At 42.5% G+C, this 12,917-nt stretch overlaps 1 protein-coding gene across 1 annotated transcript; it reads left to right on the plus strand.

The window, feature by feature from the left end:
• The first annotated feature begins 4,968 nt into the window (after positions 1-4,968).
• On the plus strand, positions 4,969-11,821 carry syt4 (synaptotagmin IV). The gene is made up of 5 exons (XM_068713549.1): positions 4,969-5,240; positions 6,845-7,464; positions 7,580-7,903; positions 10,857-10,977; positions 11,398-11,821. Exons 1-5 carry the CDS (start codon positions 5,207-5,209, stop codon positions 11,715-11,717), a joined length of 1,419 nt encoding a protein of 472 aa, XP_068569650.1. The 5' UTR covers positions 4,969-5,206; the 3' UTR covers positions 11,718-11,821.
• Positions 11,822-12,917: the final 1,096 nt, after the last annotated feature.

A 12,917-nucleotide genomic window follows, 5' to 3' on the forward strand; every position in this document is an offset into this window, starting at 1 on the left:
CAGAACCTCAGCCTACAGAAACCTGTGTGGGTACTGCATCATTACATCCTGCTGCAGTCTTTATTTCACAAGTGCACTGTGATGTCACTGAGGAGCACAGAGTCAATTATATAAATCAACAGAGCGGTATTGACACGGCAGCATCTTCATCCAGGATGTACTATTCAGTCTGTATTAGTGACAACAACCTTTCCAAATATTTAATGAGTCTGTTTTTTTCCTGCCAGCGGTCTGTTCACTACATGGAAATAAACATTAAGTTAAGAGGGTGCAAGAGTTTGTGCAGATACTCATAGTCCTCAGAGGATGAATCACACCAACTCTTCCTCTAGTGCCAGCATGACATTGAGGATAAATCCTGTTGAGGACGAGGTCAGACTGTTCCCTTATTCAGTGAAATATATCAATATTCATATTTTTTTGTCTTTCCCTTTTGTTATTTTGCTGTATTATGTTCCTGTATTGTTTTGCTCAGTCATTATCTGGCATAGTATGTTAATTCAGTAACACTTGGACTGTTTGCCTGATGCTGGATGAGTAAAACGCCCAAAGGCACTTTGGGCAGCTACAGGACTCTTGTTTAATTCGGTAGACTCTGTAGTAGTTTGTGAGTTGGCATGAGGATGATGTGGGGTGTAATTCTTTGTAGTGGATTTGAATTTCTATAACTAAATTTAAAATACTGAGAAATCTCAAGGTGCCAGTAGCAGAGGTGATGCAGTATGTATGCATACATACAGTACATGGGTGGAAGTAAGGAATTATGTTTACTCTCTTTACAGGAAGAAAGTGGCCCCTTCACTTTGATCAGCAGCAGGCAAGCAAGTCAAGACAGTTGTAGCATTTAGGATTCACTGAGGAGCAAGGAGGCTTGCAGGAGGAAACGTAAGTAACTGTTCCTTTTGGATTCATAAGGTGTAGTTATTTATGATGAACAAATACTGGATCAAACTATCTGCCCTTCACCTTTTGCTGCTGTAACTGTATCCCTCATTTCACCTGGAAATGACTTATGTTTTCATCTTGAAGGAAGGCTACACCCAACTCAACATAATGTTTACAAGTGCCAAAAGCGTCTGTCGGCAAATTATTAAATCAATAACAACTTTCTCTTGCATTCAGCACTAATTTGCTGTATTTCATGTTGTCATATACTGCAGATAGACAGGGGTGTGTTTGTGTATATCACGCGATCATGTAGTATATGTCTCTATATTTGTACAGCACTTTTAATTAAAACATTTGTAATGCTAATTTCCTACATAATTAAAAGTAAACACAAGCTCTGTAAACACTGTTCTGCTCATCTGACAGATCATAAAAAATAGCAGTATAACAAAACATGGACAGCTGATGCAGTTGTGACACACATCATATTTAATTGATGTCTGTGAGGCAAGGAAAGGAATCAAGGATGTACAAACTGGGAAATGAGAAAGGCCACTGGTGTCACCTTGCCCACAGTCCAACTCTTAACTGACCGATTAATTCAGATCAACTACTGAGAAAGTGTGAACCTGATATTTTAGAGATGCAAGAAAAGCAAAAAAAATGATGCGATATTTCAATTACACCATTTATTATCAGAAAGTTTTGCTCAGAAATACACAAACAAATGACTTGGGTTACCCATCTTAATATTTGAGCTAAGCAGAAGTAAAATTATTTAGAAGTCATTTTGTATAAACATTGTTTCTACTTCACAAATTGTATAATAAAAAAGTAAAAAGGAATTCATGATTTAAAGGCCAGTGCAAAGAAACACAATAAGAAAGAAAAGATACAGTAGAGACACTGATTGACATGGACATTACAATTCAGCTTGATACTCTTCAAGCACTCTGAGAAATGTCTTCGTTTCTCCCAGTTTCAGTTCAATGCCAGCTATTTTTGCATCTGTCAACACATTCTCCTCATCAAAAAAAGTCTTGCTTTTCTCCATGAGGCGCCTGGCGCTCTCCAGAAGTCCCTTCAGTGGCAGAGAGTCATCAGGGAATTCTTCTGAGAGGTCCTCAGCAAATGCAGTCATTGCTTCATTAAAGGTCACAGATTCACTCATGAGCTCTGAAAAGCTGGCCCTTTGTGCCTATTGGGGAAAATTAAAATCAATTCATGACATGGCACCATCTCAGTTTGCTATGTTGTTACATTATGTTTCGTCCTGCAGTGCATGAAGTCAACCAACACGTAAACTTACTGACGGACTCACCTTCAAATTCTTCAAGTCTTGTTCTGTTTTCTGAACTTGTTCTTTGAGATTTTTCTGCAAACAGCAGCAGCGTGAGAATCAACATGCAGTTACATTTGTGGACATACCAGCCGAAGCATGACAGCGGCTCTAGCATATCTGCGCATACGACTGCAGATGGGAAAATAAATAACATTTCAACAGGAAGTTTGCTTTTGGTGAATCACAATTACTGTGGACTAGCAAATAAATGCGGAATTGTTTTCTACAGCAATGGGAGGTTAAGCAGAAATGTATTTACCAGTTGGTCGTCGTCTATCCGTGAACTTGCGAGGCAAACCAGACACAGCAGAGTGAAGAGGATGTACAGGCCACCAGCCGCTCCGCTGCTTCTTGACAAGGCTGCCGCTGCTGCTGCTGCCATCGCTGTTCTAAAAGTAAATTATAGAGCATAAAGGCTCAAGGAAGAGTTGAAAACAAGACTACATTATAAACCATTTTCCAGTGAGTCGTAGTTTCTGATCTTACCTGTGATGTTAATGGATGATGAGCTGCAGTACAGGTGATGAATTAAAAACATGATGAGGTGACACTCCACTGCATGCTTTATATACTCCTGGTGTCACCTCGCCCACTGCACAGTTTTTAGTTTTTCTTCTACTTCAGGCCATTTCTTTAAGTTTCACTTTCACAGAAATAGTATTGGCAATGAATCACCACAGTCCTATATTAACACCCTGTAGTGCAGGTAGATACTGTGAGCAACAAAGCACAACTCAATGACAAACCAGTAGAAAACTGGTCAACAGTACGGAATAGAAACTAGTCCAACGCTGTAGAATACAGTACATTGTGTGTGTGAAAATGTGTGTGTGTGTGTGTGTGTGTGTGTGTGTGTGTGTGTGTGTGTGTGTGTGTTCTTTTGAATTTATGTTCAGTTCCTGCAGGAACACGTCGTTTGGCCCAGTGGTGGCTGAGATAATATGTGTTGGAGCCAATATTAGATTATTTATACACATTTTTACAAAGATTATTGAAAGCCAACTTAAAAAGCTCAAAAGATTTGATAAAATGCTGGAAGAATTCAGACGCAATAACAAAAAACACACACCCTAATAAAGGAATGTTTCCTTTTTATTTTGAGTGGAATTTATTGGATTCAAGTGGCCTCAGAGATTTGAAGTGTGTGATTTCATGCCTCTATATTTTGTGCTTCAGTATGGACGTGTATCTGTGTGTGTGTGTGTGTGTGTGTGTGTGTGTGTGTGTGTGTGTGTGTGTGTGTCACAACCCTGTGCTGTTAGGCATCTGATGGGAAGTTCTGGGAACTATCAACTCCTCTGTGTGTGTGTGTGTGTGTGTGTGTGTGTGTGTGTGTGTGTGTGTGTGTGTGTGTGTGTGTGTGTGTGAGAGCCCAGTAGAAAGCATGAACGTTCATGTCTGAGCTACCGGTTTTATATTAATGATAATCAGTTGTATGCTCAGGCTGCAACTTGCCCTCTATAGACAAAGATTCTGTCAGTGTTGCTTTCCACCATGTTTTGGGACACTTAGAAAGGCCTAAGAAAACATCCACCATTTATTCTCCATATACTGTATCCTTGGTGTCCAGTGTGCTTGTTTTACTGTACATGCGTTTGCATTCCAATACTATTGCTTAAATCACGACCATCACAGATGTTTTTGGCCTTTGTTGTTTTCAGGGAAAATGCATTCTTCACTATGAACACCAGGGGTCAGTATTGGATTATCTCAGATGTTAAACACGTTGGCAAACACGTTAACTCTTATGTATGCTGTCTCATTTCCACTATTCATTTATGTGTTTGTATGTGTCAAGGGCAGTGCAACTGACTGTGGGCATGATATAACCTGCACAAATAAACGTATTGATTACAGTTAGACACATTGAATTTACATTAAACATCACAAGTGGCATGGTAACGTAGTTTATTTTAAAGGATTCCAAACTTTTCACTTCCTTCCTTTTTTTCACCCGCTTATTGTCTTCTAGTTGTATTCTGCGACTGTGCAGTGAATTACACACACTCATCATACAATATACTGTTAAAACTGTATTTAAAAAAACAATTAAAATTACGTTTTCTGTAACCTATTCTTAATCATGAAATGATATTAATAATACGCAGCAGTGCAACTTAGGACACAGTGACCTGCATGATGTCAGTAGGCCTACCTTAACATATTTGCAATAATGTGCACATACAGTACAGTTTGAATACAACCAGGGTTGTTCTTTATTGAGCTGTGAGTGTAACTAATTACTGTTCATCTGCAGTATTTTGGAAGGTTTATAATAAATTATACTATAAACAAAGCTGTTATTCTAACAATCTATAAATCAGAAGAAGACATCACTGCATAAAAAACAGACAAATTACAACTAACTTTAATGCATGATAGGGCCTCAGTACAACACATCCATTCACTAGTCCTACGCACACAGAAATACACAACTAAACACAGACACAGAGGTAGAGCGATACAGACTCAGGCCGTTCATTTCCCATCAATCAGGGGAATTGGCAGCCCTGTTGTGCTGTTGAACCGGGGGTCCTGATTTCACAGCCAGCCTCCGTCACTACTGCGTCAGCACTGATGAGCTCAGCGTTACCGGTAGGGAGGGGGAGGAGTTGGTGAACGGAGGCTGAGAGAGAGACGGAGCAAACAAGGAGAGAGAGAGAGAGAGAGAGAGAGAGAGAGAGAGAGAGAGAGAGAGAGAGAGAGAGAGAGAGAGAGAGAAGGAACTGGGTGTTGCCGCCTCTGAGACACACTCACGCATCACAGAGTAACAGCAGCAGCGTGAGGACAGAGCATCCCTCCATCCTTCTCTCTGGGAAAACAAGGCTGTCCCTTTCAATTATTGAAGCCGTACAAAACCTTTTTCATTATTAAACGTAACCAAAGCCGAGATTGTGTGGAGATTTACCGCACCTCGTCATCAGGAGAGCTCGGTGTGAAAGCAGACGGACCGTTTCAGCACATTGGACAGCGAACATGGCTCCAATTGTGGAGGAAGGAGCTCAGCTCGGTGAGTGGGACCAGTTTGACTCATTAGATTGATACGGTTGTTAATGTGTGATGTTGTCGGTGGTAGACTTGTTCATCTTCAAAAAGTACAGAGTTAATCATTACACGTCACTTGTCTCAAAAGTATTAGCTCGCGTTACTAGTTTTAGTATCTTAATCCTTTTAAGATACGAATGAGTGGACAAAAAGCGAATGTGTTTCATTTTGATTTATGCACTATTTTGTTGTTTAAAAAATGTATAAGATGTATGTTGGAGTAGCCCATTCTTTAAAAAAATACTCAAGTTAAAGTGAATGGCTTTGTCCAGTGCGTTGTTCAGGGGCGTGTCTAAAGGGGGGTCCAAAAATATGATTGGCCCCCCCTTGTGTTTGGGAAAACCTCCAGCCTCCATTTTACAGCTAGCTTAAGGGTGACAGCAAATCATCAGGAAAACCAACCAATGGGGTGCAGGTGACATGTTTTACGACTAGATTAGATAAGTTCATTATTATTATTGTTATACTTCAATACAGCAGGTTTTACTAAAGCACAGGTGAAGCCTGGAAAGCACCTGTTTGTTTCCTTTACTTCCTCTCGATTCAGCAGCTCAATCACCGCCCACCCATTGCCACATCCATCTGTCTGTTGTTGTCGCCTTGAAAACCTGTCCACCCAGGAAGTTAGCCTGAAATATTAATGACAAGAAAAGGGAGAAAACAGTATGTACAAGTGCTGTGATCTGAACTTGAAATGAGCTTACTGTCCCTCTTAGTTAGAGGCAGTCCCTTCAGGTTAGTAATACATTTTAGATCGATTCTATGCCGACAGCTTTCACAGAAGAATGTGCGTCTATATACTATTGTGATACATTGCTGTTTACCTGTATATGTGGCCCACATGAGTGGTATGCTCACCCCCCAACCCCACCCCTCTCACTCCCTCCTTGTATGGGTGGTACCCTGAGTGCTTTTCCACTGAGCCGCCCTCTTAACTGCAGGAAATAGTGTGCATTTCCTCCACTGAAATAGAACTATTAACTCTGACTGCATGAGAAGGCAGCATGATTGCTGTTGAGTCACAGTCTAAAACCACGAAACAAAGAACCGAAGCACTGAGTGGCAAATATCCCTGTAGTGTCTCCATAGTAACGTTGTAGTGATGCTATCGGAGACAAAAGTGCCATTGAAAGGAATTAGGTCCCTAAAGTACCGATACTCCTGAAAAAAAAGTAGGAGGACTATAAATTAATATAACACGGGGCTTATCACTAATTTCTGGGCTAGTATGCCATTCTATCAGTTGGGATAGCAGGGTGAACCATGATTCACCAACTGTTTTCCCAGCAGTTCATTATTTCCACCACCTGTTTCCTGATGATTTGTTTGGAATACGAACACAGTACTGATCCTACTTCTTCAGGGTTGAACAGATTGCATTGTCTTCATCTCCATCTGAGGCAAGACTGCAGCCTGCGTCAGTCACACCCACAACAGATTTTAATTGCCTCCGTGCAACAATTAAATCTGTTGAGGAGAACAATTGTTTTTTAAGGTTTACTGGTGCTTGTTGAGGTGTGTGGTCAGACGTTTTTAATTCAAGTTATTTTCTCTCTCTGTCCTCCATAGTGGCGGTGCCAGTAGGTGTCGCTGTGGTGAGTGTCTTCGGCCTTGTCTTCACTGTGTCAGCGTTTGCATGGATCTGTTGCCAGCGTAAAAACGCCAAATCCCAGAAGACACCTCCCTACAAGTTCGTGCACATGCTCAAAGGGGTCGACATCTACCCGGAGAGCCTCAGCAACAAGAAGAAGTTCGCTGCACATGCCACCATGACAACTAACGACACCGGTAAAACTGATGTTAACGGAAACTGCCACACCACTGCGCCAATGAGTCCGACCAGCAACGGTAAACTGGACTCAAGTCCAAACGGTTCTAGACAGACTCTGCATCTGGATCTGGAGAACAGGGATCTGAATGGCAACTTTACCACCAAACCATTTCATCACCACAACCAGAAGGTGCGCAGCTCCCCGGACCTGGAGCTGCCCTCTCCCCATGCAGGGTTCACCCAACCTGGGGTGATGGACCGCCGTGATCTCCCTTCTCCATCCAGCACTCTCTCCAGCCAGGCGCCCACTCCGGCTGTGGACAAGCCCCAGGGAGAGGAGAGGGAGGGCGGACTAGGGACCCTCCACTTCTCCCTGGAATACCAGCCAGAGAAGAAGGCATTCATCGTCCATATCAAGGTACTGTATGTGTTTAGGCTGGTGGTTTGACGTCTTTGTGTGTCTTGACAATCATTTTTTGATAGAAATGGTTTCATGCATTCTTGTCTGATTGATTAATTTGGCTTTGATCCAGGAAGCCCATGGCCTGACTCCAACTGATGAGCAGTCGTTGACCTCTGACCCTTACATCAAGCTGACCCTGCTGCCGGAGAAAAAGCACCGGGTGAAGACCAGAGTCCTGAGGAAGACTCTTGACCCCGCCTTTGACGAGACCTTCAGCTTCTACGGGATCCCGCTGGCCCGAGTGTCAGAGTTGGCCCTTCACTTCATGGTGCTGAGCTTTGATAGGTTCTCCCGTGATGAGGTCATTGGAGAGACCCTTGTACCCTTGTCCGGGATCGACTTATCAGAGGGGCGTGTCCTAATGAGCCGAGAAATCATCAAGAAGAATGTCAAGGTAAGATCTGGAACAATCCCGTTTGAACCCTTTGAATCCATGATTTATCTGTTTATTTTTATTAGTTATCAGTGTTCTTGAGCGCAATCTTTGGGTTTTGATTTATGACACATACAGTGTCTCAAAATGATTTTGCTGCAAATTATATATTTCTATTATACAAACATATATTATATTATTCAAAAATTACTTAAAACTGGTCCAACAATGACTCATCATTTATCTCTTTGTGACAAAAGTGCTTTGACTAATGGGATATAAACCTAAATGCAAATGCCTCTTTCCTGACACAGTGAAATCTCTCATACTGCTTTCAAGTGTTAATTTAGCTCTAATGGCATAATATGCACCTTGAATGAAAGCTAATATATTTAGCGAATTCAATAAAGCAATTCCCTTTCATTGTATCCATCACTGGTTAGGTTAGAGTGTTATTGTGAAATGAAGCCAATGGGGATGGGCTCTGTAGCACCATTATGTCTTTATAAGCTGGGGTCTGGTATTGTTCTTTATTGGGCCGCTACCAGTTTGGATGCCTAAAAGCCTTTGGTGTTCGTTTTTGTCAATTATCAGTTTTGTATACTATTCCTTTTTGCTGATTTTACCTAAATCCTGAAGAGCCGATTTTTACGTTACAGCTGCAACACATACAATATGACATGTTTTCTCTCAAAATACCTGCCGCTTAGCAAACCATCAAATGATGGTTAATTTGTGTTTAATTCAATGAAGAGAATTATAACAGTGACACAGGGACGGTCAATTTGAAAGGGAATCACATGGATATTGTAACATTCCCAGTAGTGTATTGATTAGATGGAGGGATATCCACACTTCACATTATGGATCTATGGTCAGTAAACTTCTGCTCCAGACCGGCTGTTCCCGGCAACTGTGAGGACCACAAACGTACTTAAGCTCATTTCCAGTGGGACGTTTTTTTCCTTTTAGAGGAATGTCATGTATCTTCAGTATCAGAGCCAGTTTGTTGAGATGTGGGCTGATGTGCTGTGCTGTAGTACTGTGACAGCTGTGACATGAAAATACCCATGAGTATATATATGTACCTTAAAAACGCATTGGATTAAACCTGGATTGTGGCAGCAGGGTTGACTGCATTGCATTAAGTGTACTGGTGAATTTAAACGATGGATTGTACGATGATAGCTCCGTCCTTATCAAAGGTCTGTGGTCTGGTACACAGCAGCGCTCTATAGATCGCTATAGATGGTTTGGCTGTACATGAGCATTTGTCCATTTGCAGGTGGAATGGGAGATGATATCAATGTAATTAGAGATTTGTGGACTGATATTGTACTCTGCTTTAATGGAAGCACCGTGGCTACCGGGTGAGAGAGGATATGTTCACCCGCGTTTGTGCCTTCCCAGGAGGAATGTGAGCTTTCTGTAATATCTTTAAAGATCTCTGATAAGATATAGTACTCTAGAGAAGTGCTGGGAAATGCGACTCAGATTCTGAGAAATATAAAAATGTTCATTCCCCCTCAGCAGAGCTCCCTATGTGTTTTTTTTTTTTTTATCATCAAGAGGATACTATTTCTTAAATGTTCTACTGGCTTTATCCACGCTGAGACTAACCATATATATTTTTTCAATTCCACTTCTCAATTGGGTCTCATAAACCTCTGCTGCAGGGAGGAGTCTGCTGTGTCTGAATGCTTTTTAGTGCAATCAATAGAAAATGAGTTTTAGAATCCATGATGTTGCTTTGCAGTGGTAATCCTCTATTGTGTAATTTCATGTCGGCAGGTGAAAAGAGAAAAATGCTCGGCAACTTTAACTGCAGTTGTTTACTGTGTATCAGCGGTGCTTATTTAAAGTGTTTTCTTTATTTAAAGAGAACATACTAGTTCTTCTGCGCTGGAAAGAGAACCGCTTTAAATAAAAGTGCAAACAACCTTTTTTTGATGGATTGACAACAGTCAAGAGTGCAAAGAAACAAAGAATTTAATCTAGTATTTCATATCACCAGGTGGTTATGTGTATGATGTGGAATAGACAATTGTTTTTGGCTGAATTCTCTCAGTTTGAGCCGTATACAGGTTTCTATCCGATTAGAAGCAGCCCTTTGCTAACAGGGTGGTGGCTCTCTTTGTCTGCATGGCATAGATTTAGTCTCACTGCTTTGTGCGGGTAAGTGTGTGTGTGTGTGTGTGTGTGTGTGTGTGTGTGTGTGTGTGTGTGTGTGTGTGTGTGTGTGTGTGTGTGTGTGCTCGCATGTGTGAATGTGTGAGCATGCAGCAGAGAATCGATACAGCATGTCTCAAGCAGCGTAGCCATCGCCCTGTTTTCACCCTGGAGGATGACAAAAAACATTAGAATAGAGTAGGATTTGTGTGTGTGTGTGTGTGTGTGTGTGTGTGTGTGTATGAGTGTGTGAGTTTATAGTCTCTTGTTCTCTCATCTATAATACATCTACCCAAGAGGAATGATATGGAAACACATCTGCGGCACACTCACATCTGTATCTTCAGAGACCTTAACATCAGGTCAGGGCTAGAGGTTGTCTTTGCTCGTGTGCTACTTCTCATTGCCATGGCGACCATGAGCCGAGGCGTCACGTCCCGTTAGGTGTGATCGCAGCAGCCGAGGCGTCAACTCTCTTTGGTGTGGACACAGACGTGGATGTGTGTGTGTGTGTGTGTGTGTGTGTGTGTGTATCACAAATGTAGCGCAGAGAAGGGAGCTTCTCCCTCACCAGTCTGTGCTAGTTGAGAGATGAGCGCACAACACATAAGCAGGTGATGACTGTTTAGTTGGCAGAATTGACACCACTGGCAGTACAAGCAGCTGTCAACGTTGTCGATAGTAACTAATTATTTACTAAGTTATTTATGAATACATAGTTTAGCCAGTAGGTGTTACTGAATACATGTGTGCATTACTTTTTCATTTCATTTTAACCCTTACATCTCCCCCCGTCTCTCCACAGAAGTCCTCGGGCCGAGGCGAGCTGCTGCTCTCCCTGTGTTACCAGTCCACCACCAACACGCTGACCGTGGTGGTCCTCAAAGCTCGCCACCTGCCCAAGACTGAAAACAACGGACCCACAGGTACACTTTAAGCGGGACCTTTCGAATCCATTCATGTGTGCACAAACTTCAGTCACATAACCATAAACGGATGCGACGGAAGTCATATTCCTCCTCCTGAACAAGCAGTCCAGACCACTTTGGATGCTGCGATAGTAATGACACCGCCACCGCACTGAAGTAATGTGATCAGGATGTGATAGAGAGCACTTTAGTGACAAGCACACACACACACACACACTCAAAGTGTTTACACAGCCAGCCTCTTTTGTCCCCATCACTAACATCCATCATTTCCGCTCCATCGATTACCGTATTGATCTGGCCTAGGAGCAATATCCCACTCTGCAACCGCTGCAGGGATAGTCACCATGCTGTGTTTTTTTTTTGTGCTTTTGTCCTTACTTTGTTCATCTGCTCTTGTTATCCTTCGCACTCTAGATCCGTACGTCAAGGTGAACATGTACCAAGGGAAGAAGCGCGTGTGTAAGAAGAAGACCCACGTGAAGAAGTGCTCCCCCAACCCCGTCTTCAACGAGCTCTTTGTCTTTGATCTGCCCTCCGACGAGGGCCTGAGAGACACCAGCGTGGAGCTGCTGCTGATGGACTCAGACACAGGCAACTCGCGCTGCCCCAACACCAGCCTTGGCCGCCTGGTGCTGGGAACGTCGGTGGCGGGCACAGCCGGCGAGCACTGGAGGGAGATCTGTGACCACCCGCGTCGCCAGATTGCCAAGTGGCACGGCTTGTCAGAGGATTAGAACGCCGCGGTGTTAGTGGATTCTGCCGTCCATGTCTGATCTGGTCCAACCACGAGAGAGATGGAATGAGGATGGGCGGGATTTAACGCCCATTGGACTTTCAGCGAGGGCGGGGGGGGGGGGGGGGGGAACAAAATGGGGGGGGGGGGTGCTTTTGTGTTGTGGGGAGGGTCATTTGAAGTGATGTCATCATTCAATCAATCACTCAATCACTTATCTTTGAAGTTATTGGGGTTCAGCGGGCGAGGGCGGGGCATGACAAAGAGAACCCTGTAGCTTTAAATGATCCCAAAGACTGTCACCGAAAAATCACCTGGTAACATGCAACATCATCTCCATGGCAACAACCAATTGTCACTGTAACCGTGTGCAGTGCAGAATGTCTTAAATGTCGCTATTACTCTTCTTTTCTTCCTCTGCTCCCTCTTCTTCTTCTCTTTCTCCGGCTCTTCCTCCTATAAATAGCATCATCGTATGAAAACCAGAATGAACCACATCTGACAATGCTGTAAAAAATGTGGATTATTAAAGTTTATTTTATAACGACAATGTTTTCTTCATAAAGATGTAGATTGTTTTTATTTATGTTCTCGTTTTGTACTCTTATGGTTGAGTTGTTGAACATGTTTTGTAAGTATAAGTGGTATTTCATATATGATTACTTATTAAGTACAAGAAAGCCTAAATTAGGTGGTTTGAGAATAGACTGGAACAGACAGAGTGCACTGGGGACAGTTAACTGTGGATGCATTTATGTGTGTGTGTTCGATGTGAGAGTGCTGGTACTGACGCGTGTGTGTGTGTGTGTGTGTGTGTGTGTGTGTGTGTGTGTGTGTGTGTGTGTCACATGTCACATGTTTACTGTAGGTGTTTTGTCCCCCCTTACTGTGAGCACAAAGACAGCTGAAATGTAAATGTATGTACCTTACTATAAAATATGGCAAGTTCTGAGAAAATACACGAGTTTGACGTTTTTATTTCACGAGTGTGGGAAGTTAAGTGTATGTGTGTGTGTGTGTGTGTGTGTGTGTGTATTCAGAAGAACAGTATTACCACTAGAAGCATTTAGCTCCTTTTAGTTTAATTATTAAGTTAGGGTTAAAATATCGTCACATCCAACAGCTTCATTTCACAGAAAATCACTCATAAGATCGTTTTATCTACGGTAAAAGCCTCTTTTTTTCTTTTAATATCACAGTC

The sequence above is a fragment of the Cebidichthys violaceus genome, unplaced genomic scaffold (assembly GCF_023349555.1).
Source record: "Cebidichthys violaceus isolate CVI_PGR_0920_01 unplaced genomic scaffold, fCebVio1.0.p SCAF_19, whole genome shotgun sequence".
NCBI classification, from domain to species: domain Eukaryota; kingdom Metazoa; phylum Chordata; class Actinopteri; order Perciformes; family Stichaeidae; genus Cebidichthys; species Cebidichthys violaceus.

What these genes read in the sequence shown, in the direction of transcription:
- syt4 (XM_068713549.1), top strand. Translation starts at nt 5,207, where the DNA reads ATGGCTCCAATTGTGGAGGAAGGAGCTCAGCTCG. An exon ending in TCATCAAGAAGAATGTCAAG is followed by an intron (nt 7,904 to 10,856) that starts GTAAGATCTGGA and finishes GTCTCTCCACAG; the next exon opens with AAGTCCTCGGGCCGAGGCGA. An exon ending in TGAAAACAACGGACCCACAG is followed by an intron (nt 10,978 to 11,397) that starts GTACACTTTAAG and finishes TTCGCACTCTAG; the next exon opens with ATCCGTACGTCAAGGTGAAC.